Source organism: Sylvia atricapilla, chromosome 8 (genome assembly GCF_009819655.1).
Source record: "Sylvia atricapilla isolate bSylAtr1 chromosome 8, bSylAtr1.pri, whole genome shotgun sequence".
NCBI classification, from domain to species: domain Eukaryota; kingdom Metazoa; phylum Chordata; class Aves; order Passeriformes; family Sylviidae; genus Sylvia; species Sylvia atricapilla.
The window spans coordinates 7,727,410-7,742,374 of record NC_089147.1 but is presented as its reverse complement, the minus strand read 5'-3'; the positions used below and the strand labels follow the sequence as shown (position 1 = coordinate 7,742,374).

General features: G+C 34.6%; 1 protein-coding gene across 3 annotated transcripts in view; it reads left to right on the top strand.

Annotated features, from left to right (window-relative positions):
- The window catches only part of ATRNL1 (attractin like 1), a 430,796-nt gene that overhangs the window by 170,572 nt on the left and 245,259 nt on the right, over window positions 1-14,965 (top strand). For all 3 annotated transcript variants that reach the window (XM_066323527.1, XM_066323528.1, XM_066323529.1), the window contains exons 22-24: window positions 9,410-9,504; window positions 10,148-10,226; window positions 11,421-11,578. In XM_066323527.1, coding sequence (XP_066179624.1) covers window positions 9,410-9,504; window positions 10,148-10,226; window positions 11,421-11,578 — 332 coding nt within the window. The remainder of the gene's footprint in view (window positions 1-9,409; window positions 9,505-10,147; window positions 10,227-11,420; window positions 11,579-14,965) is intronic.

Sequence of the window (14,965 nt, the reverse complement as noted above, 5' to 3'; positions counted from 1 at the left end):
GCTTGTGTTGTTCTTATTTTCAAAGTTGTAATGCAGCAGTGTATCTACTGCATGGAGCTATAGCATATTATATTTATTACAGTGCAAGTACCTGTTGCAGATTGTGACTTTAAAACAGAGGACATTGCTCAGTGAGGTTATATGACGTGATTTCTGTCCAGTGTGAAGTGCAATTTTCCTGCTCTGGATTTATTTGCTATGGGAGATTTTACTTCTCAGAACTAACAATTTGACATGGTTTGAGAAACAGGATAGAATACAGCAAAGTGGAAAGATCTCAACTTCAAGTTACATTGTGCAGTTTTTACAAGTCATGTGGAGTCAAGAAACATGGGGTGTGTTCTGACATTTGGGTTGTAGGTTTAGGGTTTCTTAAGAAAAATTCAACAAAATCATGAGAAAAGGGAAGGAAGAGAATTTTGAAAATGTTGGGATATTGCAGGAGCACCTATTTATTTGTGTATATTTACAGACCATCTATAAAGTTCATATTCTGTCTCCTTGGAAGGCCTGAGTAACAAGAGGTTGCTTCTATAACTGTTAAGATCTGTTTTTTGTTATTTGAGAAGCAGGATAAAAGCTCTGCTAATAAAGATGTAGAAGCTACTGCTTGTTTAACTTCTGACTGTTCCCAGTTTATAGCAAAGCTCGAGCATATACATGTATAAAAGCATAAACTATTTTAAAATTGCATTTGTACTTCTGCATGCCCCTGTTTTCGGCATTGATCCATGTAGAAATCTAAGCTTTTCAAAAATAATTTCTAAAAGGAAATGTGGATTTTTAGGAACTATACAATAAACTGAAAGCTATGAGAGCAGGATTTAAAATAACATGAAAATCTGACTGCTTTCATTTAATACTTTCCTAGACAAGAAACATCCCTCTTCGGCAATAATACATGAAGTCAAACAATAATTTAACATTGTTGTTTCTTAGATGTGCCACTTCTGTTGTCAGAACAAGGAGATCAGAGATCTCTTCAGTCTGTAGAGATTACATAACAAAAGCAATAAATTAAAATCAGGTTAGTGAGTATCGATGCTGGTATATTGAAAAATGCTGCAATACTGTTAGATCTGTAATATTAATATGAATGTTACAGAGGTGGTGATGCATTTAGGTCGTTATGAAAAAAAAAATCATGGAGAGGGAAATTTGAATTTCTTCCATAATAATTTTAATGGTTTGTTTTTTCTTGGCTTTTTATTTTTATTTTTTCCCACTCTTTTAACACTTTATGAATACTACAAGAGTTAAGGGATTACAAAGACTGTGACATAACAAAAGTAGATTTATTGAGTACTCCTTGCTGTCAAGTAATAACACACTTTTGACAAGTCTGTGCTGTGAGGTCTGGAATATTCCATCATTGGAGACATTTAGACCTTTTCCAAGTGATGTTTAGGTACCCACTGATTGGTGCACTTACTTTTCTTTGTTGCTGCCTCTTCTGCTCATATTTTGCTCATAATTCCCTAACCATTGCTTTCCACACTTTATATTCTTGAGCAGAGGTGGAAAAGGGTCTGCAGCTGTTCACAGTAAACAGTAAACTCATCAGTTGTTAGAGCATTTTCAGTGAAGAGTTTAATGAAATATCTAGGAAAAATAGTGATATTTGGCTGTGGTCTGGGTTTTAAAAAGTTTAGGAGCATCATCTTGAGATTGCATGCTTAAAAGGTGCCAGGTAACTTTATCTGTGCCTCAGTTTTTAGATTTCAACCACAAGTCCAGCCTTGTTTGCCATGACGTTTTCATACCTACACATTTACTTCTGTGACAGTTATGGTGAGATAGATACATGTCACCTAACTAGCCTTGTAAAGCTTCTGTGTCCAGACTTAATTAACTTTCTAGGTCTTTCTATTTTCAGTAAAGAAAATGAAGAGTTACCCTTCTGAACATGGTGCATTTGCATCTGAAACTTCCAGTCAATACAGAGTGGGCTGAGACAATTAGCAAAATTTATCTGAATAAAATTCTTATACAGGTCACATTTTTCTGGCCCTCCCTTAGGATCAAAACTGACAGTTGGCAGGTTTGTTTTTTTTTTTTTTGTTTGACCTTTCCAAATAGCAGCTGAAAATTTCATAAGGTAAAAGATTTCTATTTAAAGTAAAACTTAGTTACCCAATTTGCTGATTAGGACACTAATCCCTCTGTCTTTTTGTGGGTACATTTTTCTGAAAGCACATTTTTCTAAAGTGCAGTAAGAGAAGCAATGACTTGCTCTTGCTTTATGTTTTTAAAGGCTTTGAACTTATGTGAAATTCATTCTCGCATGCTTTTTCTTGAAATGGAAAAAGGCATATAAATAGTAAGTGCTGGGGTATTTTGAAGCTCATTGCACTCTGATTACATATAATAAAATGCAAGTTTTTAGTAAAGACTTCATAGTAAATGACTTTTTGTTTTATCACAATGGACAAGTAATGTCAAACACCAACATATTCAATATAACAATGACAATGAGGCAGTGGATGACTGCTAGATGCAGATGACAGAGGAATGAATCAGGCAGCTGCTCTGAAAGTTCAAAATAATTATCCTGACTGAAAATAGGTCTGGTGGTAACCCCCAACTTTGATGTAATACAAGGAGAATTTCATGTGGTCACAAATGAATGTGATTTATAGCATTTGATAGTGGTACTTGGTTTCAAAAGCAGCATTTGTACTGATTGAGAGGAATATGAATAGTTCTGTTCTCAACAAAGTCTTGCTGGAAATAGAGACCAATCGCTAGAAAGAGGAGGGAGGAGAGAGACAAACTGCCTGTGCAATGAAGAGGTGAGAGTATGAATTTTAGAATCAGCATGAATAGACAGATCCTTACATAGAAAAGTGTGGGAAGACTGATGACTCTGAAGTTGCAATCATGATGGAGGTTCTTACAACTTTAAGTGATTTCAAGAAGTAAAAATAGAACAACACCAGATTTTTTGGGGTTTATTCACAAAATAGAAATTATTAGTTATCAGAAAAAAGAAGTGAAAAAACCCACTTTCGTCATTGATTGACTAAAGATCATGTGACCCTCTACTAATATTTATAAAATGGGACAATTAAGTTAGAGCTGAGAATGAGCTTATGTTGCATTGGTGGGTCTAGTTCCATGCTCTCTTTATAAATCTGGCTAATACACATTGCAGTATGATCTTCTTATGATCTTTTGCTAAACTTAAACTTTTGGAGCTAAAATGAATAGACATTTCTCAGAAATTCTGTATATGTATGAAACTGTTTTGCCATTTTGTTAAGTTTTAAAAATGTGTGTTAAAAAGCTGCATGAGAGGAACCATGGGAGAATGGCCAGTGACCAAAGCTAGAAAAGCCACGGATGTTATGAATGTTCTTGCTCCCTTTTTGGGAACCCAGTCTCATTCTTTTGCTGAGAGATGCAGTGAACTGAGATGCTCTCTTGGAATGATTTGTTCAAAGGTAAAAGATAGCTCAGAAGTAAAGTGGTTCTCTAGAATTTACTCCAGCCTGATTCTTAAATTACTTAATAAACCCCCTTTATTGAAATATGCTGCATAGGCAGTGGGTGCAGGAAGGTGGAAAAATGAAGGTTGCTGTCACAATAATTTTTTATTTGCTGCTTTATTAAAGCATGATTGCACAGTTTTTAATACTATTGCTATATACCAGTTCCCAAGGAACTTTCACTCCGCAATGCACTGAATGAATTTGTAGGGAACGAATCAGTGATAATGTAATGGAAAGTTGAATGTGTGCTCCTTTCCTGTTGTGTTGTAAAAGTGGAAAGAATTACAATGAATGATGGAAGGAGCTGCCAAATAGCAATGTTCATATGTAGTGTTATATAATTAAAAGTATTATGAAAAATCAAAGTCCAGGTATTTCAAATTAGCTGCTCGTTTTTAATAGATGGTTTTGTCCTTGGTCTCTTTGTTTCATTTCCTGTCCTATAAAATGGCACTCATAATGCCTTCTCACCTTCAGTAATGTTGTAACAAATTCATTAACTTTTGTGAAGAACTTCAAAAATTATAGTGATGAATACTATAGAGAGCCACATTAGAAATTAATTCCATCTTTAGAAAAGGGCTTGTGTAGCACGTAGTAAATGAGGCATGGGCCCAACACTGAGTACTGAACATGGAACAAAGTGTTGAATAGCTGCCCATTAGGGGAGCACTCACCCAAAAACCATTTACAGGCACCTTTGATTTGTAGTAGTTCATTTTACAGTCTTAATACTCCCCTATAACATCCCTTTTTATATATAAATTTATCACTAATTTATACTAAACATATTCAATTTAACTTCCTTTTTTAAAAGTAATTACCACTGTAATTATATATTCTCACAGAGTTGTAGAGGCACTCTAGAAATACTGAAGGACTTCTGTCTGGCCTTTATTCTTCTGGGAATATTCTGTCATTTTAAGAATCTGAGTTTTCTTTAAATAGAAAAGTTTGATGTGGGAACTGGTCTGTTCTTTTTTGCATATGAGTATAAACTTTCATATTAAACAATATGATCCTTACCAGAAGTGGCTGACCTTTATTAATGAAACAGAGAGGTTTCTTGAAAATTAACAGCAGTACTCGGGTTAAAGGATTGCTTTGAAATTTTTTTTCCTCATTTCATTAAACATCTTTCTTCACCTAATTATTGTTATGTTCTCACACATGCTTATTACTGGCATTTGGAATTGATTTTAATGACTCCTTTTGACTGTGAAAGCCGTCAAGGGTTTTGAAAAAAATCAAAATAGAGATGTGAAAAATCTCAATAACCCTAAGTCTTTGTAATATTTTACCATTGACAATGTCAGGATGGTATTTTGGTCCTATCTCCCAACACTTTTTTCTACTTTAATCAATGATTTCTAAGATAAAGCGAAACAAAATGCCTGGAAACAGATATTAGACTGTTCTGGGCTGACTCCTGGCTCAAAAATACCCAGCTTGTGGATTCCAAATATTGTCTTATGTGTTGGGGAATTAGGATGTGAGCTGTGGACTCTAAGTTTGTGGAGAGGTTTCTATGTTCTTACAAACTTTTCCCGTGGAAATTTAGTCATAAAAGCTCAGGGAGTTTATAGATAAGGGCTAAAATGTGGCTCTTCAAATTCTGTCTGGCGGCTGCTTGAGTCTCCTGCTTGAGTAGATTTACTGTCTCTGTCTTGGTAAATAAAACAGGAAAAGTCTCATTTCTTTATGTAAAGGGTAGAATTACTTATGATGAATTAATAAAGGTTTAAAGTAGAAACAAACCCACATGGAGTAGAATCTTAGGTGTCTCCAGATTTCTGATTGTAAATATTTACAACAGTATATATCAACAGGATATACTGAATGTATTTTAAATAGCTATTTCTACATTTAGCTATTACATATTTGGCTACTTATACATTTAGCTATTCAGAACATAGTCTTAGAACTGACTTTTAGTTTAAATTTTGTACTACTTTTGAGGCCAAACTCTTGAGTTTGAATGCCACTATGAATTGGGAAATATGGTGTGATGTACTGTGTAACTGCTTAGTTTATGTGCATTTATGATGCATTGGCATATATTATGTTCAGGAAGAGGTTTGGCAGTAGGAAAGAAAACTGTTCTGCCTGCTTCGGTCTGCAGAAGGTGGAGCTTCCTGCAGGAGAAGGGGCTGATATTTTCCCTGGGAGCTGCTGAATACATGTGGGGGAAGAGTCTCCTAAGTTACAGAATGTAAAGATGAAGAGGGTGAGGAAGGATAATGAGACAGCAGCAGGGTGAAATGGGTAGAGTCTTCTTTATGATCTCTTTTAATTTCTACTCTGAATTTCTTCTTAAATCAGTTCTACTAATTTATATCCTAATAAAATCCTACTTTAGAGACTTTCAGAGATTTGGAATCTTCACCTTAAGAATAGGTCCAGACAAATCTTCCTTGAAGTTCTGTAAATCTTTCTCCAACCTATGGAATTTCTTCAGCAAACTTTTGCAGTCCTCAGAAAGATGGGAAGGAATGTTTGCTCAGTGTCAGTTCTTTCATTTGCAGCTGAGTTCATTTGTGCTGTTGAATCACTTAACTGCATTTAGGCACTGCTGTCTGCTTCATTCAGGTCATAGACACCTTAGGTGCCTTCCCTGAATTACAATTGTCTCTGAAGAGATAAGTGTTTCTGCTTTACAGCACCCAGGCTGTGTCCATGGAAGAGATTTAATGATTTGTCCTGTGGCAGGTCTCTGTGGAATTAAAGACTGTAATTTGTGTTAGTGCTGAGAAATGTGCTGCTTCTGAACAGTTGAGAGAAGATCCTCACTCATCAGTTTGTAGGAGTGCCTTGGAGTAATTTAGAGATCCTTTGGCAGCTCTGAAGGATCCCAAGGCGAGTTCTTGTGTTGGCTCTCAGAGCTGCTCTTGAAGCTGTGTTGTTCAAGGCTTTTGAGTCCTACAGAGGAGATAACGTGTGGGATTTCCTGCTGAACTTTGCTGCTATTAATGAAGTATCAAATTGATCAACCATTAAATAATAAAGTAATTAATAACACAACAAAACCTTCAGGATATCTTGGGTAAAAAAGGCTCTACACGTAACTAATTCTTACTGTTTTTCACAATTTACTGTTGATTGTATTGTATGTACGAATGAAATAAGAAAACGTAGAAATTAATTTTCTGATTTATTACAGATGGTAAATTTATGAAGAACTGTGTAGTTTAACTTCTTTTATAAGTGAAAGGAGTTTTCATGCATTCCTTGAAAAATCAGTTCATACACTGTTGCCTTTTAACAAGTAAAACATAAATTTAAAAACCCAAGAACAAGCAACTAAACAACAGTACCACCATCACCAAACCCCAGGGGTAATAATAATTTTTTTAAAAAAGTCATATTGTTTTAAAAGTAAATTACTTTGATTCTTTTTTTTAACTTGTATGCAGAAGAGCTGTTCATTCATGACTGGGAGACAAGGGTCCTATGTCTATTCCCAGTGTTATTTTATGATGGGATATTATCTGTATACCACTGCTGGTTTTTTGGCTGATTCTCTCCATCTTGTAGAGAACACAGTCTGGGCTTAGAAGAAACCTGTGACATATTTAGGTGGTAATTTTCTGTATCTTATGTGCAGATCAGTGATATCTTGTCCAGGCTTGTTAATGCTGCTTCTTGCATCTTGTAGCCCTTGCTGTAGCCAGAATTTCTGAAGTAGTGCTTTCTGTGATGCTGGTCTACCACATCTTTTCAATAAATCTGTTTGCAAAGATGCATACTGAAGCAGTCATCTGTATTTTGAGGAGCCCAAGTTGACCAGATCAGGAGATTGAGCATATCTATATTTTATTCCCAACCTTTTTGCCTTTGTACTCATGATTATTAAAGGCTTTAATAATCCACTTAATAGGGGTCAATCTTTACAAATGGGGCACTTTAATTTAATATTTATTCATCTTTTGCCTTCATAAACATGCAGAAACCTGGTCAAAACTTGTTAGCCAGACATGTAGATCAGCTTAGTCTTATTTGAATAATGGAACTGTGGTGGCTAATAATAGAGAAAGTGAACTTCTCACCTTTGGATGTCATGGTAATTCCTTTCATGTAACTCCTTTTTAGATTCCTTCACCCACAGGATATTCTATGATTCTATGAAATTTTATTTTCTACTTTTCCTTCTGCACTCCCTATTAAAAGAAAAAAAAATCAACCCCTCCGAAACAAACCCAAACCAAAACAATTTTCTTTAACTATTAAGACAATATAGTGGGCTTTTTTATCTTTCTGTGTCAGCCTTCCCATAGGATACATATAGTGAATTTTTTCAGATGATGTGTTGCTGCAGAAAAGGTGATTGTCAGCAGTAAGCAAACTATTGAATCCAACAAAAGGCTGACACAGCTTTTCTTCTGCTTTGACTTAATCTCTCACTCTCTTTGTATTTACTGATTGTGTTTTTATGATCACTTTTTTTGTTTTTTGTAACACAGTTTGTGTAGTGTTGGTGACTAGCAGAATGTCAGCAGGCCAGGGATCAAAATAATGCCTTGCAATTATTCACCAGGTTGTAACACCAGAGATCAACTTGTCATATTTTAACATGCATAAAATAATAATCAGAATCATATACTCTTATAACTCACCTCCTTATTTCCTGTGAGAGGGGGAAAAATGGAAGCTTTTGATACCTGTAGAACTGTAATGGTAAAAGATTTAGATTTATTCTGTTGGATCTGTACCAGAGCACACATGATGCATCCACCACACCCACCTCTGGTTCACAACTATGTTGCACAGGGATTATTTGTCTGCTATCCCAGTTTACATCTCTGAGGGCTCTGCTGATTCTTAACTCTCTGCGCTGAATATTTCCTGCTGGGATTCTAGAATGGCTCCTTCTATAAACTGCAACAACAGTAATTCCTGGTCACCTTTTATTTTCTTACATTTTGGAGGTCCTGGAAACCTGCTTCATCCTGATGAGTCTGCTTTTTCCCCTTCCCCTGCAGACAAGTTCCTTTTCAGTATTCCTCAAGCTGTGACCCAAGTAAGGGTTAATCTCGTTCCTCTGCCTTTGGGGACACACCAGGAGAGCACAAGAGTTTGTGCTTTGACTTGTCCCAATCATTTTCTCCCTTCCAGGAAGGGCTAGGCATGGGTTGGATCATCTGAATTTCTCTCTTCTGCATCTCTGCCAGCCCAGCAGATTGTTAGTGAGCAGTGATGGGAGCTGCCTGGCAGGCTCTGTTCCATTCAGATGGTGAAAGAAAAATGTCTTAAAAAAAGGACAAAAGCCAATGGGGAGTAAAATAGAAATTTTTTTAGCAATACTAAACAATCCCTTGTTTCCCTGATGAAATGAAAAATTTATATCACTTGCCACTTAACAAAATGTCTTAAAATTCTGTCAGTTTAGAAAGTAAACACTTGATGGTCACATAATTTCTCTTCCAAGTTCCATTGTGCCATGTAGTTATTAGCAGTCTTATTTACTACAATAAATAAGCCTTCATACTATATAATTTTAGTGTAGATGCAACTTTTTTCCAGGTTTTTTAAACCTAATAATTGAGTAATTATTTCAGAGTGAAATTAGGAAACTGCTAATGCTCTAACAACACTTAATACTATACTTTGGAATAATTATTTCACAAAGAATTGCTATTTCAGGTTATGTCTAATCGCTGCTCTAACTGCATGATATAATTTGTTTCTTAACTTACCTTTTCTTAGTTTTATTTTTTTGGTTAATTTTAGTTTTTAGTCCTTTCAAGATTTTATAATGCAAAGACTTCAACAGTGAAATGCATGTGAGTAATTCTGACTGGTGGATTTCTCCATGACTTTTAAAATCAATGTGAATGGTAAACTTTTAAGTATTTGCATAATATAGAACTAACATGTATGCACTTTACTTTAATATTTTAAATTTTTTATTTTGCCCACAGACAGCCTTTTGATTGATTATCAGTTTACCTTCAGCTTATTACAAGAGGATGATCGTCATCACACTGCCATAAACTTTATAGCAAATCCAGAACAGGTAAGAAAATGTTAATAATTTTAGTAAAGTTTTAGATAATCAGAATTAAGATTTCCATTATGTTTGACATGGATTAAAGGTTTTCAAAGTGTCTATAAGGTTTTAGGGATAGTTCACTTTTTTTGAGAGCTGAAAAACTAGTCCAGTGCCTTCTTTGAGAACTCTTTCTAAATGGTTGATATACTTCAGCTTATTGAGTACTCTGAATAATTATCAGTTGGTTTATTTTTTTGTTGTTGCTCCCATGAATAACAAGTTTTAGTATCTTCCTGAGATGAATTGAAGGGTTGTACCCCTCTGCTGAGAAAACATTTTTAGGTGAGGAAAGTAATTTTTGGCTTGTGGTTGGAATGTAGGCATTTACCATATGTTTTTTCCTTTAATTTTATAAAGACAATTAGTTTGTTATACTTCGGACAATCTACAAGTGTTACTGGTGTAGTTCTATGTTAAATTACACCTTGTTCTTACGAAAGCAAAAGAGAGAATTGCCTTTGGCAGTGAATCATTACCATTTCTATTTATGTTTAAAATGAAAACTGGAAGGTGATTAAAAGGCTGTATTCAGTTATGTGCAATAGAGTTACATGTAATACATTCTGATATGTTTTGTTAACTCTCCTTTTTCTTTCTTTTCCCCTAGTCAAATAAAAATTTGGATATATCAATTAATGCATCAAACAACTTTAACCTCAATATTACGTGGTCTATCGGCTCTACAGGTGAGAGTGAATTTTGGTATGATGAGATTTCTCCCCAAACGATTTTATGATCCTTTGAGCTATTTTAACCTGATTGTCTCTTTGTTGCTAATTTTGATAATAAAACTTTACCAAATGTGTTCTTTTGCCATTATCATTTTGCCGTTATTAATTATATTATTTAAACCTCAGATGATAATTTGCAATCTGAATAAAGCTTCATTAATATGTTGACTTTCTCTCCTATTCAATTAAAATTACTTTGGTAGGAAAAGCTTGTAGCGTATTTAAGTTTTTGAAATGACAGTGTTATGAAATGCTGTGATTTTAATTAAGATAAATTGCTTCCTTAACTACTGCAGAGACTGAGATTTTATTTCTTTGTTTCAGTGTTCAAGCTAAAAATTTAATTATTAACCTTTACATTGATATCAAACAATAAAGTTCTTCTGTGTATGCTGATAAAAGGAGCTGCTTATCTATTTTTTCCTCTAACTTTGAACCCCATTACTCTTCTTTGTTTTAATTTAGAGAGTTTTTCTGAATTGGTTCTATTGACTTTCTGAAAACACATCCAAGGAGAGGCATGATGCTTAAAATGAAATAATTTTAAAAAATCATTTTAAAGAAGGTTCAGAGTTTCTGTTAAACTCATGAATTTCTTCATAAATGCATTTCTTAAGTACTTTACCACACTGTAGTTAGTAAACTCTATTTATTCCTTTATTTTAACTTAGCTCAGTCACTCATTTATTTGCAAAAACTAATAAACTAAATTGCTAGTTATGTTATTAATGCTTTCATGAACAATTAAAACTTGACAGCAAAAACTACATCTATAAGATGTAGACAAATTCCTTTTCAGGTTTTATTGAGATGTTTATTGAAATGAAACATAAATTATGGAAGAAATCATATTTCCTGTTAAGCTGACCATAATAACTTATCTTGTAAAATTCATAGTACTTCTGTCATGTTTCAAATTTGTATATAATTTTTTGAAACCAAAGTAAAAAATTCTGTGAATTCTCTGTATATGTATTAAATATATCTAATGTTCCAGGTAAACTATAATAAGGGTTGTTTTAGAGGAAAGACACCAAAAAACAATTAAGGATTTATGTTTCTTATGCAAATTTACTTTGTCATCTTTAATGATGATTAGTATTTTTCTCATATATGTATATTTACACCTGAGCTTTTGAAACTTTTTAGCTGGAACAATATCTGGAGAAGAGATTCCTGTCGTTTCCAAGGTTAATATTAAGGAATACAGGGACAGCTTTTCCTGTGAAAAATTTAACTTTCGAAGCAACCCAAACATCACTTTCTATGTCTATGTCAGCAACTTCTCCTGGCCAATCAAAATACAGGTTAGTGACTGCTTTGTGCTTTTAGAGATGTTCTATTTCAGCTTCACATTGGACTTTATGAACTTTTTGATTTATATACCGAAGGTATACAAATAGAGTTATTTGCATGCTGTATTTTCTGTATATAATAATTACATTATGATGGCAACAATAGTATGACTTTAAGACTGGGCTGGACGGGGCTTTGAGCAGAAATTCTTGGTGGGAGGATGTGCTGGTCATGGCAGGGGAGTTCAAATGAGGTGATCTTCAAGGTCCCTGCCTGCCCAACCCATTCCATGATTCTGTGCTTTAGCTTCTAGTTGTGAGTCAGACTTCAGGCTGTCAATTTTAAAATCGGAATTTAAATTGTTGAATTTACGTGTTTATCTGTAATATAACTTCAGCATTTAGATGTAAACACAGAAAGTGGTATACCAATCTGTATGTACCTGGATATTTGAATGTAATCCTTTATTAATGATTGGCTTTTGGAGCCTCTGATTTTTTAAACATTGAGGGACTGTATCACAGACTTAAGTTAAGACTAAGTAGAGTTTATTAGAATTTATGTTCTTCTTTGACTTCATTGGAATCAATTTCATTCAGTATTTTCTGGAGTACTGAGACACTGTGCAGTAGCATACTCAAAAAAAAAATCAATGCAATCATGATTCCTCCCTGGCCTGTGAAGTTCCAACAATATTTCTACTTGCAATTACTATGGCTGCATTTGTGAACACAGCGTCCCCTGCATCAATGGAGGAGATTCTTATGTGGATAAACAGCTTTTGAATATAACTTCCTTGTACAATTAAGTATTAAATTGTCTTAAATTGTTATAATGATAATAAAATTTCATCATTCCAGATTATTTACTCCAGAAACAAGTACAAGCTCAAAATACTTTGCAGTTACACATAATAACAAATATCCTGGAAAATTTCCATTTTAGTGGGAAAACCCTTCCATATTTTTCTAAAATAAAGAACCTAACTTTATATATCTATATATAAAAAATCCATAAATATTTATAGAAATATAAATAAAAAAATGGAAAAATATAGCAAAAAGTATATTAAAAACCACATATATGATAAAGTGTCCTGGATTAAAGCAGTCATCTTCGGATTAAACTATCAGAGAAATGGTTTTGTTGTGTTAAGTAAAGCTGGAGGTGTCTTCATCATACCTGAACAGTGACTGTAAATATGTGCTAACAGTGTCAAAGGGTGAATTTATGCATCTTGCTAACATTCATGAATGTGCTAGTTTATTTAAAAATCCAAACAAAATCTGAAGGCGAGCTGCTTGCCTTTACTCTTCATATTAGGGGTGTTTTTTACATTCTCTCCCACTTCCTAGGGATAGAACAATTTCAGCTGCCAAACAGGCTTCTTAAACAAATCCATGGAGCAATTTCAGCTGTAAATGCATTACACTCTCACCTTTGCAACTGCAAGGTGGCTGTATCACCATTGTAAGACAAACATTATTAAGGTGATGCATTCCTGAGACGTGCAGCTCTGTGTCAGATGTTGGCAGATCTCTGCTCCTTCTTGTGCTGTTTCCACTGCAGCTTAACACCCTCATGAAGGGAATCCCTGATCATCCTTCCTATTTTTTTAATCAGGATTTTCATTGTCTGCCATGATTACATAGATTTTTTTTTAATATTTCTTTTTGAGGCACATTGAAATTTATCAGTCTAGACAGTTCTGCCTCAGAAGTGGTGGTGCTTTGACTATTGCATTCCTTTCCTGTCCTGCTAATTTTTCATAAAAATCTTATTCCATCTAGAAATTAAGTTACTCAATTTTATGCACCAAAAAAGGAAAGCTAAGGTCCAGTTGGGTAAATTGTTTTAAGATTTTAATTTTCTCTTCTGTATTTGCTTTCCTAAATGAACAAGATGATTATTTAGCTCTCTGCCTTTTAATGCTGTAATTTCTTCTTTTCCAAGAAAATACCTGAAGTTAACATTACCCTATATGTTTCTTGGTTTTGGTGCTCTAGCATGAGATAACATCTTTAAATAATAAATGGAGCAGGGAGCTTTTCAGAGAAAACAAGTTTTGGTTTATATGCTATCTTTATCATTCTAATATGGTATTCTGCATGTATTTTTAGATGTGAAACATTCTATTACTTAGGGTTGGGAGAAGGAAGTCATGGTTCATTCCAATCCAGAGGCTGAAGTTTCCAAGGCTGGTACTAAATCAGGTCTAATAGTTATGAATTTTTACATCTTCATCACTTATACCAGATTTCACCTTCATAATAGGCAAAAGTGGTTGATATTTGTCTATTTGCACTGCAGGCCTTTTCACTGAAATGGCCACACTGCACTGGTCATACCATGCTGGGAAAAAAAATGGTATTTTGTGTTAACTCGGTGCTGAAGGCTGTATTTAGTCCTGTTAGACCTAAGGAAATTATTCTGGCTTCCTTGAGAGGAATTCTGTTCATTTAATAAGTAAGGTAGCAAAATGAAATTTGGCACATGCCTTTTACACAATGCTTTTGCAGAGGACTAAGTGCTCAACACACTGAGCCCTTTTCAAATACAGTCTGAGTACCAGTCCTGCTGTATTTCCATTATTCATCACAACTTGTCGAGAATACATTATACAAAACATGAGTTCCTAAGGAGGCAGAAACTAGTGACCTTACTTCCTTTTAAACTGGTATTTGAAGTTATGTTATTGATGTTATGACCAATGGTTATTGGTATGCATTTCAGCACTCTGCTCTTGTGCTGGCACAGGAGCTAAGATTTTGTTGGGAGGATTTGGGTGTTAGAGTTACTGCTCTTTTATTTTTCTATAGGAAAAGAAACATCCCTCCTCATTTTAAAAGACATTTAGGTTCACTTTCTGTTAAAGTCATCTGTATTATCTCTGGTTTTGCATTCATTTTTCTCCAAGATTTTCATGACTATGAGGAAAAACTGTCCATCCCAGCAGGTGATTGTTTATTGGGATCAATGGCTCACAGCTGCTTCCTCAGGTAGTTTTATTATTCATGTTACCTATTCAGCAAGCTTGCATTTTTTCCCCAAAATGTTAATAAATCCCTGCTGGCTCTGAAACAAAATATCTTCTTAAGAAATATGATTACTTGGCTTGAAAAAAGGATATGTGGTGATTGGTGTCAATAAAAACAGTTCTTTAAAGTGTGCTGGTCTGTGATAGGCAGTGACCCATTTCATTGTTGTCACTGGTGATCCTAATCACCTCAGAATACAAATTCTTCAGCACTGGATAGCAGCGAATTACTTGCCAAACATAGAAACTATGTAGGAAATGTTCAGTTTCTTTCAGCTGTAGTGCTGCTCTCTTTATTGAAATGTACTGCGGGTTCCCATCAGCAACACCCTTCTGTCCATGGGCCCGGAGCCAGGTGATC